At 35.9% G+C, this 12,451-nt stretch overlaps 1 protein-coding gene across 1 annotated transcript; it reads left to right on the top strand.

The window, feature by feature from the left end:
* Nucleotides 1-1,355: 1,355 nt before the first annotated feature.
* LOC107871214 (eukaryotic translation initiation factor 3 subunit G) lies at nt 1,356-4,528 on the top strand. Its single transcript, XM_016718072.2, has 2 exons — nt 1,356-1,903; nt 3,837-4,528. Exons 1-2 carry the CDS (start codon nt 1,567-1,569, stop codon nt 4,382-4,384), a joined length of 885 nt encoding a protein of 294 aa, XP_016573558.1. The 5' UTR covers nt 1,356-1,566; the 3' UTR covers nt 4,385-4,528.
* Nucleotides 4,529-12,451: the final 7,923 nt, after the last annotated feature.

The following is a 12,451-nucleotide window of genomic DNA, read 5'->3' as shown; positions in this document are numbered from 1 at the left end:
AATATTGTATACATATAGAGAGAGAGAAAAAGAAAAAAAAAAGAAAAAATTCCCCTCACCCATCCCACTCACCAACACCCCCACCACCAGCCCCCCAACCCTAACCCCAATTTATCCTCCAATTACTAAAGCTACCCCCTCTAATTTCTCCTCCATCACCCCCTTAGATCAATAAAAAAAGAATGAAATTGAATTTGAAAATTAAAAAATCTACATGGTTTAGATGTTCGGTTATTGATTTTAGAGAATTTGGTATTGATGTGATCGAATTTTATCAGGTGGGTTGAGTTTTTTATCACTAGTTTATGATATTTTTTCGATGGTGGTGATGACGTTTTTCGACGAAAATTCACAGAAAAATCTGGTGTGTGTGTGCAGGTATGGCTATGTGGGGGTGGACGGAGGTAGATGGGGGTGTGTGCAGGTGTGGCGGTGGATGGGAGGTGGCTGAGGGGAGGGGTGATTATGAAAAAGATGAAATATGGGAGGTGGGGGTATTTTTTTTATTTAAAATATTTTTTTTATATATATATAAAATATGTATGTATCTCTCTCTCTCTCTCTCTCTCTCTCTCTCTCTCTCTCTCTATATATATATATATATATATATATATATATATATATATATATATATATATACATATATATATATATAAATATTAAAAAAATATTTTATTTATGTGGCTTCGACATGGCGGTGATGTGCCGCTGATGTTTCAGTGAGTGTGATGCACTCTCTGTTGTGAGAGTGATATTATATATTAAAGGGTGAAATTAATACACTTTAAAGATGTTAAGGAGATAAATAAATAAAAGTTTAGTTTAAGTGCTAAAGTAAGTCGAGCAGACAAGTTTAAGGGGTTTTTGATGCATTTTCTCTAATTAATAATTTAAATTGTTTGGAGACACATAACAGATTTTGATTTATTCAAAATTCTATCAGTGCAACATAAATTGTGATATATTATTTGAAAAATTTGTGAAAAGCAATATAAACATAATAATGCAACATAATTTGGGAGTATTACTTGAAAATTATGTAAAAATTCGTTTAAAACATAATATATTTAACAGCTTAAAATATTTAAAACTATATAACAAATCTGATTGACTTTCTCAAATTTTTTATCAGTGTCACATAAATTAGAAAAAAAAGCAGCATATAGTATCTGAAAATTATGTAAAAACAATATAAATCAATAACTAATAACGTAAAATATTTTAAAATCTATATATAAAAATATTATTGACTTTCAAATTCGTATATCAAATAAATTAAAATAAAAACAACAACATATATTAGACCTGTGTTAGCACGAGCTCTAATATTTAGTTTTTAGGAGAAATCCCATTCCATCTAAGTTTGGGCCCTTTGCAACAATACAAAACCCAGCCCAAACTCCCCCCCGTCACTAAACAAACCTCTTTCACCCTTTACCAATTCGTCTTTTATTTGTAGCTATCGCAACAACACAACAAAACAGAAAAACAAAACCCTAATACGAAAAACATTGTGTGTTTCTTTCTCTGTCTTAGCGGCTTATCGGAAAAACATCATCATCATCAATGGCTGTCGAAGCAGCGAATCAACCAAAAATCCGATGGGGTGAGCTGGAAGACGATGCAGAAGACTTAGATTTCCTCTTACCACCGAAGCAAGTAATTGGTCCAGACCAAAATGGGGTGAAGAAAGTGGTAGAATACAAGTTTAATGAAGAAGGTAATAAGGTGAAGATTACAACTACAACACGAATACGCAAGCTTGCTAATGCTAGGCTTAGTAAAGGTGCTGTTGAGAGGCGTTCGTGGCCGAAATTCGGTGATGCTGTTCATGAGGATGTTGGTGCTCGCCTTACTATGGTTTCTACTGAGGAGATATTGCTTGAGAGGCCTAGAGCTCTAGGTATGGGTCTTTTTGTGTTGTGTTTGGTTGATCTGAATTGGGTCTTTTTTGTTTTTGTTGATTTGTTCCTCGTTGTTCTTGATTATGGTCGTGTTTTTTGAATCTATGCTTATTACTGTCAATTGGGTCGATATTATTTGCACTTTTGGTTGATCTGAATTGGATTTTGTTGTTTTTGTATTATTGTGATTCGATGGGTTGTTCTTGATCTGTTACTTCTCTCCTTGATTTTGGTCCTGTTGGGTCGTTATTATTTCTGTTTTGGTTGAATTCGGTTTTGTTGTTTTCGTATTATTGTGATTTGATGGGTTTTTGTTGATTTGTTAATTTTTCTTCTTATATTTCTGCTTATTGTAATGGGTTGTTATTGATGTTCTTTTAGTCGATTTGTTTTCCTCTTAATATCTTTTGTATTGCCCACTGTCCCCTGTATTCTGTATTGGTGTTTATATTGTTGTGTCCTGTATACTGTTTTGATTGCTGTAACATGGTAATGAATGGTGGTTGTGAGTTTGTTTTAATAATGGTTAGGCGTTGGATCTTTGTGTACTTGGACAAACGAAAGCAGGAATTTTTCTTCTTGTGTTTTGGTGGTGTTGTATTAGCAAGCTATGTTTATTACTGTGAGTACTGTGGGTGTTTGTGTTGTTGCAACTTAAAGTAGTGATGATTTAGTATTGTAAGGAGAATTAGAAAAAAAGGGGGAACTTTGTGTGAAAAAGTTGTTAATTGGTTTAAGAGAAGGCCTTTTGGATGAATTTCCTGTTCTATTGAGTTTGGTTAGGAGGAGAAAGGTGGGAAGCTTGTGGAATGCAATCTCCTATGATGATATAGAGCTTTTTAACTTTATCGTGTCACGAAATGTCTAATATATTAGTTCTATCCCGTGAACAAAGATAAAAATTGTACACTTTTTTTCTTTTTTCTTGTGCCTACATCTCTGGTCTACCATTTGAGGTATCTCTCTGATTGCCTAATGTATAGAGTTATGCAATCACAAGTCACATATATAGATTCAAGTTCTCATATTATTATTGGCTCTACTCATTCTCAGTAGTAAGGCAGGGAGTTGCCATAAATTGTACGCATTTTCCATGATTCACTCAGCGATTCACTTCAGCTATGGTAAAGGGTACTGTACCTTTGCCAAGGAAAAATATTGGTTTTTGCAGCTATGCTTTGCAACTTCCGATTTGAGTAATGAGAAATGGAAAAAAATCACCCTTTTCACTTTTTCTTGACCATCATACTCAAAAGTTAATTCATTTTTTACTTGTCCACTCTAGCATATCAAGAGAAAACCAGTTTTTCCATGTTTAACCCTAAAACATTAAATACAACAAACCTGTGGTAATCCCATAATTGGGTCTAGGGAGGGTAGAGTGTGCAAATCTAGCCCTACTTTGTGGAGATAGAGCTGTTTCTGGTAGACGCCAGGCTTAAGATAAAGCCTATCTCTTGACAAATCATTTTTAAAATCCTTTTAGACTATACATCAATTAATGTGTTTCATGGTAAAATATGTACTACATTTTACTTATTAAGGAATGTGCAAACTCCAATGAGGACAAGTGTTGGACGGAAGTACATGCTTGTGGAATACTTGTCTAACTATTTCAATGATTCTGTCACTTTGTTAAGGAAACAGATTGTATTGTTTCAACTGTATCTCCTGTAATGGGAATGTGAGAGTTGTGAATGCATTAATTGTCTCGACGCTGATGTATGGGCAACCACTGTAGTTATGGTGACTGTTTGGTGAATTCTATCCTCATCTGTGTTTTAAATTAATGGGTTGGTCTTTTCCCCTTGAGTTTGCTATTTCTTTTTGTGGTATATGTGTGTTAAGATTCTACGAGACACATTTTCTGAATTAAGCTCAATTTGTAGTTCACCTAACCTGTTATTGTGGTTATGTAATTCTTTGGAACAGGTTCGAAGCAAGATGAAGCTAAAGCTAGTGGGGACTCTTTGGCTCAAATTGGGAAAGCAGGGGCTGTTCTTATGGTGTGTAGGACCTGTGGCAAGAAGGGTGATCACTGGACATCAAAATGTCCCTTCAAGGATCTTGCTCCGCCAAGTGAGACCTTTGTGGATAGGCCACCATCAAGGGAGGCACCTGCTGCTGGGGCTGGTTCTCAAAAGAGTGCTTATGTTCCTCCAAGCATGAGAGGTGGTGCTGCAGAGAGAGGAAGTGGTAGTGGAACTGATATGAGAAGAAGGAATGAAGAGAACTCTGTCAGGGTCACCAACCTGTCTGAGGACACTCGGGAGGCTGATTTGTTGGAGCTGTTCCGCCCCTTTGGTCATGTCAGCCGAGTGTACGTTGCCATTGATCAAAAGACAGGAATGAGCAGAGGTTTCGGTTTTGTCAACTTTGTCAACAGAGAAGATGCTGAGAGGGCCATAAACAAGCTCAATGGTTATGGTTATGACAATCTCATCCTTAGAGTTGAGTGGGCTGCTCCAAGAGCTACTTAGTGTGTGCTTTCCCTGACTAATACCGTGTTATTTAAACCAAAATATCTTCCTTTTGTTTTGTGGCTGTGGCCTTGCATTCTCTTGACACTGTTTTTATTTGAAGTTATTGATGAAGAATATTGTCTATGAAGAAGTTTTGGAACACATTTACCATTTTCTCTTGGCAATACTCTGAAATTGTAATACTGTTTGTAGAGGTTAGGTGGTTAGAATTGTGAGGAACATTAATTCCCAAAAAGGTTCCAGTTTACAATTTGATAAAGTGATCATCATTCACAATCTGATTAATTACCATATTTGTGTACTCATCATATATTCATGTCAATCAATAGGAAGCCATTTGAGGTTAAAAATGGCAATAGGGTTAGAGCCGTGTATTAATTCTACACTTTTCTAACGTGTAAGAATTTCTGTGAGTGCATAATTAGGATTATGATTAGCTTCTTTTGAATCCCTATGTACTTTTGAGAGAAATTATACAATGAAAAGGTTTGCCACTAAGATTTGTGGTTTGTCATATGCCTTTCGTCAATTATCAGCTCATAGAGGCTCCACATTTTATTTTAAATCACAAATATACCTCCGAACAATTAAAAAGGCTAAATGTGCCCCTCACACCGATGGTGGAAGTGCCTAGAGGAGTACATATTTGATTCTCTTAATTGTTTAGAGGTATAGCAATGCTATGGAAGAGAGCTGTCACGATCCGAGCTGAGGTCCTGGACATAACGGGCATCCTAGACCTATTGAGGCCCGAGAAGACCCCTTGGGATTATATCATAATCATAATAAAGTGCGGAAAAAGGACCCAAAGGTAAGAACTTCAACCTCTTAGTACTATATCATAAGCATACCAAATCTTGAAACATGACATAATGACATCTGTCTATGAAGCTTCTAACATCATGAATAGAAATCCTGAGCCGGCACATGATCCCGGCGATACCATATACCAAATGGCCAAAGTCTAAATAAAGAAACCATGTGCCTTCCGAAGGATGGCGTGCTCACCACTTCCTACTCGCTGTCTCGAGAAGATCCTAGTGCACGAAATCACAGAAAAATGTCCTTCAAACCTACATCATGAAAAGATGTAGCGTCCAAGGACGGTCAGTACGACGAGTATTGACATGCAACCAAGGAGAAGGAACACAATAGTTTATAAAATAAGTCTTAAGATGCATGGTATAAATCACAATAGGGAAAAATAGGGAATGAACAACTCAAGACACAAAAACATAATCATTCATTAAGCTTTATTCATGAACTAAATAGTTTAACCGACCTTAGGCAATCCAAGGGCTATATGGATCTGGTCTTCGCCCAACCGGTGAGGTCCCAATCCATGTTTACCACATGAATTGAAATGAACATTATTTGACCATCATATCATATCATCCTCATACAGGAAACACCATAAGGTCGTCTCATTAAGGAGCGAATCATTCCTACGTCGACAAAATATAGGTTTCAAGCGTTGGTCACTAGGGCTTACGCTTTCTCAGTGAACTACATAATTTCATTTAAGTTTAATTAAAATATTATTCATAAACATTTATCCTTTAAGTTTTTCATAAAGACATTCACATTATGGTGTCGTTATACTAAGACTTAGAAGTCATTCATATCATGCCAAAATTATTATCATAAAATATTTCGACTATTAACTCTGTCATTCAAAATCATAAACATAATCATCGCTAAATTTCTATAAGAGTCTTAAAGCATGCCATAAAGTTTAATACTTGCATTATTCTAAAACTTTAACATTCAAATTGGAAATGTAAAAGTGCACCATTTCAAATAGCCATTTCAAGTTTCAAACCCTCAAATAGAAATTAGAAAATCATTCACAAAGCGAGGAAAAATAAATATCAAGCTTTTAATAAAAGTAATTCTCAACCCTAGTTCCAAACCATCAAAATAATAGACGTGAATACGTAATAGTTCCAAGAACACTTGAATCTTGGACCCTAGTTGATTTTACTTCAACGAGTTTTGGGGAAGAGTTGGACACATTTTTGATTGATGAAATTTGTGTTAAAGGGTTTAGGATCGTTTATCATAGGTAGAGGATGGTTTTCAATCAAGGAAAAGACCAAAAACCTTTAAATAGGAAATAAAATAATCCCTTCAGGTAAGGGGGTTGTGTGACGCCCCCATAACGCCTTGTTTCCCTGCGTGGTGTGCAACCCATCATAGAGAGGAAACAAAAGACCCTCCTGACTGGGTGTGTGGTGCGGACCCCAAGTCTCGGGCACTTCCAGTGTGACACTCGGTCTTATAATCACGTCTAAAACTTTCTTAACGTTATTTAACTCACCCCAAATGATTTCTACTAACTTTGAGGGTCGTATAGGCTCAATTTTTAACTCTAAAGGGGCTTACAAACGTATGGGGGTATTACATTATATCCCTTCCCCCCATTCGTCCCTATATAATAATTATGTACATTTTCTAACACGAAATGAGAATTCACATAAAATATTAAGGCATGAATATGAAAGGATAAAAGGTGAGCAAAGGATTGGTACCTTAAACAACTTCATCAGAGGACGAGAACAAAAATGAATATCTAGCGTTCATGTCCTTCTCCGATTCTCAAGTAGTTTTTTCTACTTTTTGGTTACTCCACAATACTTTTATCGAAGCAATCTCTTAAGTACGCAACTTTCAAACTTGGCGATCCAAAATTTAGATAGGAACTTTTTCATAGGACAAGGAATATTTCACACTAATATTCTCTATGGGGAGTATAAGAGATTGGTCACCCACACACTTTTTGAGTATAGACACATGAAATAGGGGATAGTCCGATGCCAAACTTTTGGGTAACTCTAACTCATAAGCAACATTCCCAATCTTTCTCACTATCTAAGAAGGACCAATATAGCATGGACTGAGCTTACCTTTTCTCCCAAACCTCATTACTCCTTTCATGGGAAAGACTTTCAGAAGTACCCAAAATGCCAATATCGATCTCCAACTCCCATCATCTCACATCAACTTAGGACTTTTGATAACTTTGGACAGTCTTTAGACTCACTAGAATAATCTTAAATTTTTCCATCGCTTGGTGAATAAGGTATGGCCTAACAACCTATCTTCTCCCACCTCATACCACCTAATAGATGACCTAAACCTCCCACAATAGAGGGCATCGAAAGGGGCCATTTAGATTATAGAGTGGTAGCTATTATTGTAGTCAAACTCTATAAAAAGCAAGTGATCCACCCAACTATCCTTAAAGTCGATGACACAGGCTCTGAACATATCCTTCAAAGTCTAAATAGTGTGCTCTGCCTGCCCATCTGTTTGAGGACAAAATTGGTTTAAGGTTCACTTGCATATACAAACCCGTTTGAAAATCTCTCTAAAACTGGAAAGTAAATTGTGTAGCTCTATCGAATATAATAGAACTAGGTGATCCATGAAGCCTAACAATCTCCTAAATGTACAACTTTGCGTAATCCCCTCTAGAATAAGCTATCCTCATAGGTAAGAAGTGAGCTATCTTGATCATCCTATCCACAATAAATCAAACAGATTCATACTAATTTCGAGCCCGAGAAAGTTCTGTTATAAGGTCCTTATTCACTATTTCCCATTTTCACACCGGAATAACTATGTCTTACGATGTACCACCAGGCCTTAGATGTTCAACCTTAACTTATTGACAATTAGAGTATTTAGCAACAAAATTAGAAACATCTCTCTTCATATTTTTTCACCAATAAATCTCCCTCAAATCATGGTATTAGTAGCACCAGGATGAACAATATACTTAGAAACATAAGGCTCAGTCAGAATCCTCTCACACAAATTATCAACATTAGGCACACACAATCTCCCTTGATACCACAATATGCCATCTCCTCAATTTCTAAAGCCAAAAACTTCTGTTGATCGACATCCTCATTAACCTACACGAGTATAGGGTCATTAATCTATTTTTCCTTCACTTCGGTACCCAAAGAAGACTTAGCCATTTTGTGAACAATCAATAGCCATTTTGTGAACAATCAATCCTCCGCCCTCAAAGTCCAAAAATCAGACCCCCAAGTTAGTAAGCCGATGAATATCATTCACTATACCTCTCTTGTCTTCTTCTACATGTGAAGGCTACCTATTAGATAACCAGCTAAGAGCATCATCAACTATGTTAGCGTTACCTGTGTGATAATGCAAACTCATGTCATAATTATTCAATAGTTTAAGACATCTTCTTTGCTGAGATTCAACTCCTTCTGCATGAAAATATATTGCAGACTCTTGTGATCGGAGAAGATATTCACATGGACCCCATATAAATAATGATGCCAAATCTTAAGTGCAAAGACTACTATCGTTAATTCAAAATCATGGATTAGGTAGTTCTTCTCATGGTCCTTTGGTTGTCTTGGTGCATAAGCTACAACCTTACTATACTGCATAATAATGCATCCAAGTGCCATTCGAGATGCATCAAAATAAAACCCGAACTCTTTATTGCCCTCAGGTAGGTCAAAATAAGAGCAAAAGTCAACTAATTTTTTAACTTCTCAAAACTACCCTCGCAAACATCAAGACATTAAAACTTTACCTTTTTTCTGAGTCAACTTTGTTAATGGGGAAACTATCATAGAGAAACTTTCACAAAACTCCTGTAATAGCCCATCAAACACAAGAAACTCAAGATATTAATTAGAGTTGTGGGTTTAAGCCATTTCTTTATCGCCTCAATCTTTTGGGGATCCACCTTAATCCCTTCACTTGAAATAATATGTCCAAGAAAAGCCATATAATTTAACTAGAATTCACACTTAGAGAATTTGGCATATAATTCTTGATTCTTAAGGGTATGAAGTATGACTCAGAGGTGATTGACATGCTCTTCCTTACTTCGAAAGCAAATCAGCATGTCATCAATAAAAACTATAACAAACATATTCAAAAACTGCTTAAACACCGTTTATAATATCCATGAAGGCTACATGTGCGTTAGTTAAACCAAAGGACATAAACTAGAAATTCAAAACAACTACATTGGATTCAAAAAGCTGTCTTAGGAATATCAACTTCCCTAACCTTCAACTAATGGTAACCCGAACGGAGATCTATCTTGGAGAAACATTTAGAACCTTGAAGCTGGTAAAAAAAGTCACTAATTCCGGGAAGAGGGTACTTATTTTTCACTGTTACCCTATTCACATGATAATAATCTATGCACATCCGAAAGGACCTATCTTTTTTGCGCACGAAAAGCATGGGAACACCCTAAGGAGAGACACTAGGATGGATAAAACCTTTATCAATGAGATCTTTCAACTTCTCTTATAACCTTTTTAATTATGCAAGAGCCATTTTGTATGGTTGAATAGAAATTGGATGAGTGTCGGATAAGAGATCAATCCAAAAATCTATTTTTTATCATGGGGAATTCTGATAAGATATTTGGAAACACTCTGAAAATTCATTAACTACAGGAACAAACTGGAGTGAGGGACTTTCAACATTATAATTTTTGACCCAATCTAAATGGCATAAATGACCTTTAGAAATCATTTTTTGGCTCTAAGATAAGAGATAGATTTTGGTACTACAGGGCCACCCCAAAGACCTGTTCATTAGGAAAATAAAAGATGACTTTTCTGGTTCTACAATCCATCGAAGCATAGTAAGGGTAAAGCCAATCCATCCCAGAATAATATAAAAATCTAACATATCAAGCTCTACCAAATCAACCATAACGTTCCAATAAAGAATAGTCACAACATAATTTCGATAGACCTTCTTAGAAATAATGGATACACCAAGAGGGTAGAAACTGAGGAACATTTATGGATATTTTCAAGATCAAAAGCAAAGTTCATAGTCACATAAGGGGACATATAAGATGAGGTGGAACCAGGATCAAGTAGCATATAAACATTACAGGAGAAGATCTGTAACGTACCCAATACAATATCTGGAAAGGCCTCAAACTCTTGATAGGTAGATAAAGCATACAGATGGTTATGACCTCCACCTGTCCCTAGAGTAGTTCTTTTTGCAGTTGTGACCAAAGAAGTAGAAAGTGGGAATTTATTACTCACTGTTGTACCTTTACTAAGGGACAATCTCACTGAACATCATCGACTTTCCATAAAAATAACATAAACTCCTAGCCATGTGGCAAATCCCATGGTGTAGCTTTTCAAAATTGCAGAAAGAAGGATAAGGTGGAGTCGACTAAGATTTACTGACCTGAGACCGGGTACCCTACTATCTGGGATGTTTATTAGGCTGGCATGCTGATCATTCGCAGGCCTACGTGCAGGTGAACTAGAGGATGAATGAGAATTTCCCTAAAATTTCTTCCTAAAAGGTTGCTTGCCACTCTTACCACTATTCTGGTGGTTCACTTCCTGATCTGTAGGTTTGGCCCTCGTACTCTAACATTTCCATCTTCTATTTTTTTTAATCTTATCCTCTACATTGTAACGCCCTGGAAGTAACCCTTGGAAGTCACACGTTGCTCAAGACTACAAGTAGTCCCAAGGTAACCCATAAAGCCTACTTAACTTGAAACTCATATGAAAAGTGAACTAATATATTAGAATCTAAAGGTAAATAAATTCATAGCTCAACTGAGTCTCTTTAACCTGGGAATCTTACACAAACACTTTGAACTTAAAACATAAACAATCTGACAAGCCTCTAATTCTGACTAGAGAGCCATTAGGACAGACCCTAGCTGGCCCGAACATAAACTGAAGTCAATTAAATAAATACGTTCATCTATAAATATAAGTCTGATAAACTGGGTCCTCGTACTATAAAGACTCACCAAATGTCAGGATATAGGTGATGATGCCCGTAGTCAGTCGTGCTGCTGGAAATAAGCACCAAAACCTACAGTATAAGACAATGTAGCACATAGACATATATGTGGGTCAGTACCTCTGGAATGTACTGAGTGTGTGGGGGTGAATGCATAAGTAAAAAGATAATTGAATATTCATATAACTTTAAAATGATGCATGCTAAGTGTAAATGACTCACCTTGAGCTTGAACAAAATAAAGACGGCGGAATCACGAACATGCATAATATAGCATAATAATAAAATTTGTGAGCCATAACACTTAGTTTATAAAAACTTTACTTTTTATTCTTTCTTTGAGAGATTCTTCTAACTGACAAAAATCATTTGAGCTACCATGGAAGCCAACGTCTTATCCACGTTTGGGAGAGCTGTTCTATCCTTGCCATCAGAATAGAACATTAACTTAAGTGATTACTGAACTTCATCCATATAGAGAAAAAGCTTAACCTACGGTGGCTCATAGTTTTTAGGAATTTAGGATACGCTCAACCACAATTCCCTTCTCAGTGCTAAATACTACTCCCATAATACTTATACGCTCATACTTAAGAAATCCGCCTTAAAATAGCATAAGGGTTTATAGACCGAATAACCAGTTATGCTTCTCTTTACTTTAAATCATAATCAAGATGAACAGTTGTGGATTTCATATCTTATCTTTAGATAAAAAAATCAAGCTTTTTTTAAAATCATGTTATAGAACATATCAATGGAGCTTAAGAGCATAAACTTCTTGTAAACTAAGTACTTGTACTTAGGACTTGCAATTCATGCTTTAGTTCATAGAAATTCATAACAAAACATCATGCTAAATAATCATCTTGAAATCTTTCAACAATATCTCAGTCAAGATAATGAAATTCAAACAACAATATGAATCTTTTAAGTTAAAACATGAATTTATGTAAATCATGATGCACTTCAAGCTTTCAATCTCATGGTAATATCGCAATTCAAGAATATGGCTATTTGGGTATGAACCCTAATTCAAAATAAGTAAATCCAATTCTAAAATGATGTACTTTGGGCACAAGGATGAAAGAATAACCTTGTCCATAAGCCCTACATACCTGAATTTCTTGACTTATAAAGAGAATTTGAATCTTAAGACTTGAGGGATGAGTTTGTATGAGATGAACCCTAATCTTGATGTTCTTAAAGATGGGAGGATAAAGTTTCATTATTTGATTGAGGAATAAATAAAAATAACGCCTCTTTGAG

The sequence above is a fragment of the Capsicum annuum genome, chromosome 1 (genome assembly GCF_002878395.1).
Source record: "Capsicum annuum cultivar UCD-10X-F1 chromosome 1, UCD10Xv1.1, whole genome shotgun sequence".
NCBI lineage: Eukaryota > Viridiplantae > Streptophyta > Magnoliopsida > Solanales > Solanaceae > Capsicum > Capsicum annuum.
Note: the sequence above shows the minus strand (reverse complement) of the source record. Positions and strands in the feature narration are given on the sequence as shown.

What these genes read in the sequence shown, in the direction of transcription:
- LOC107871214 (XM_016718072.2), top strand. Translation starts at nt 1,567, where the DNA reads ATGGCTGTCGAAGCAGCGAATCAACCAAAAATCCGATGGGGTGAGCTG. An exon ending in TGAGAGGCCTAGAGCTCTAG is followed by an intron (nt 1,904 to 3,836) that starts GTATGGGTCTTT and finishes TCTTTGGAACAG; the next exon opens with GTTCGAAGCAAGATGAAGCT.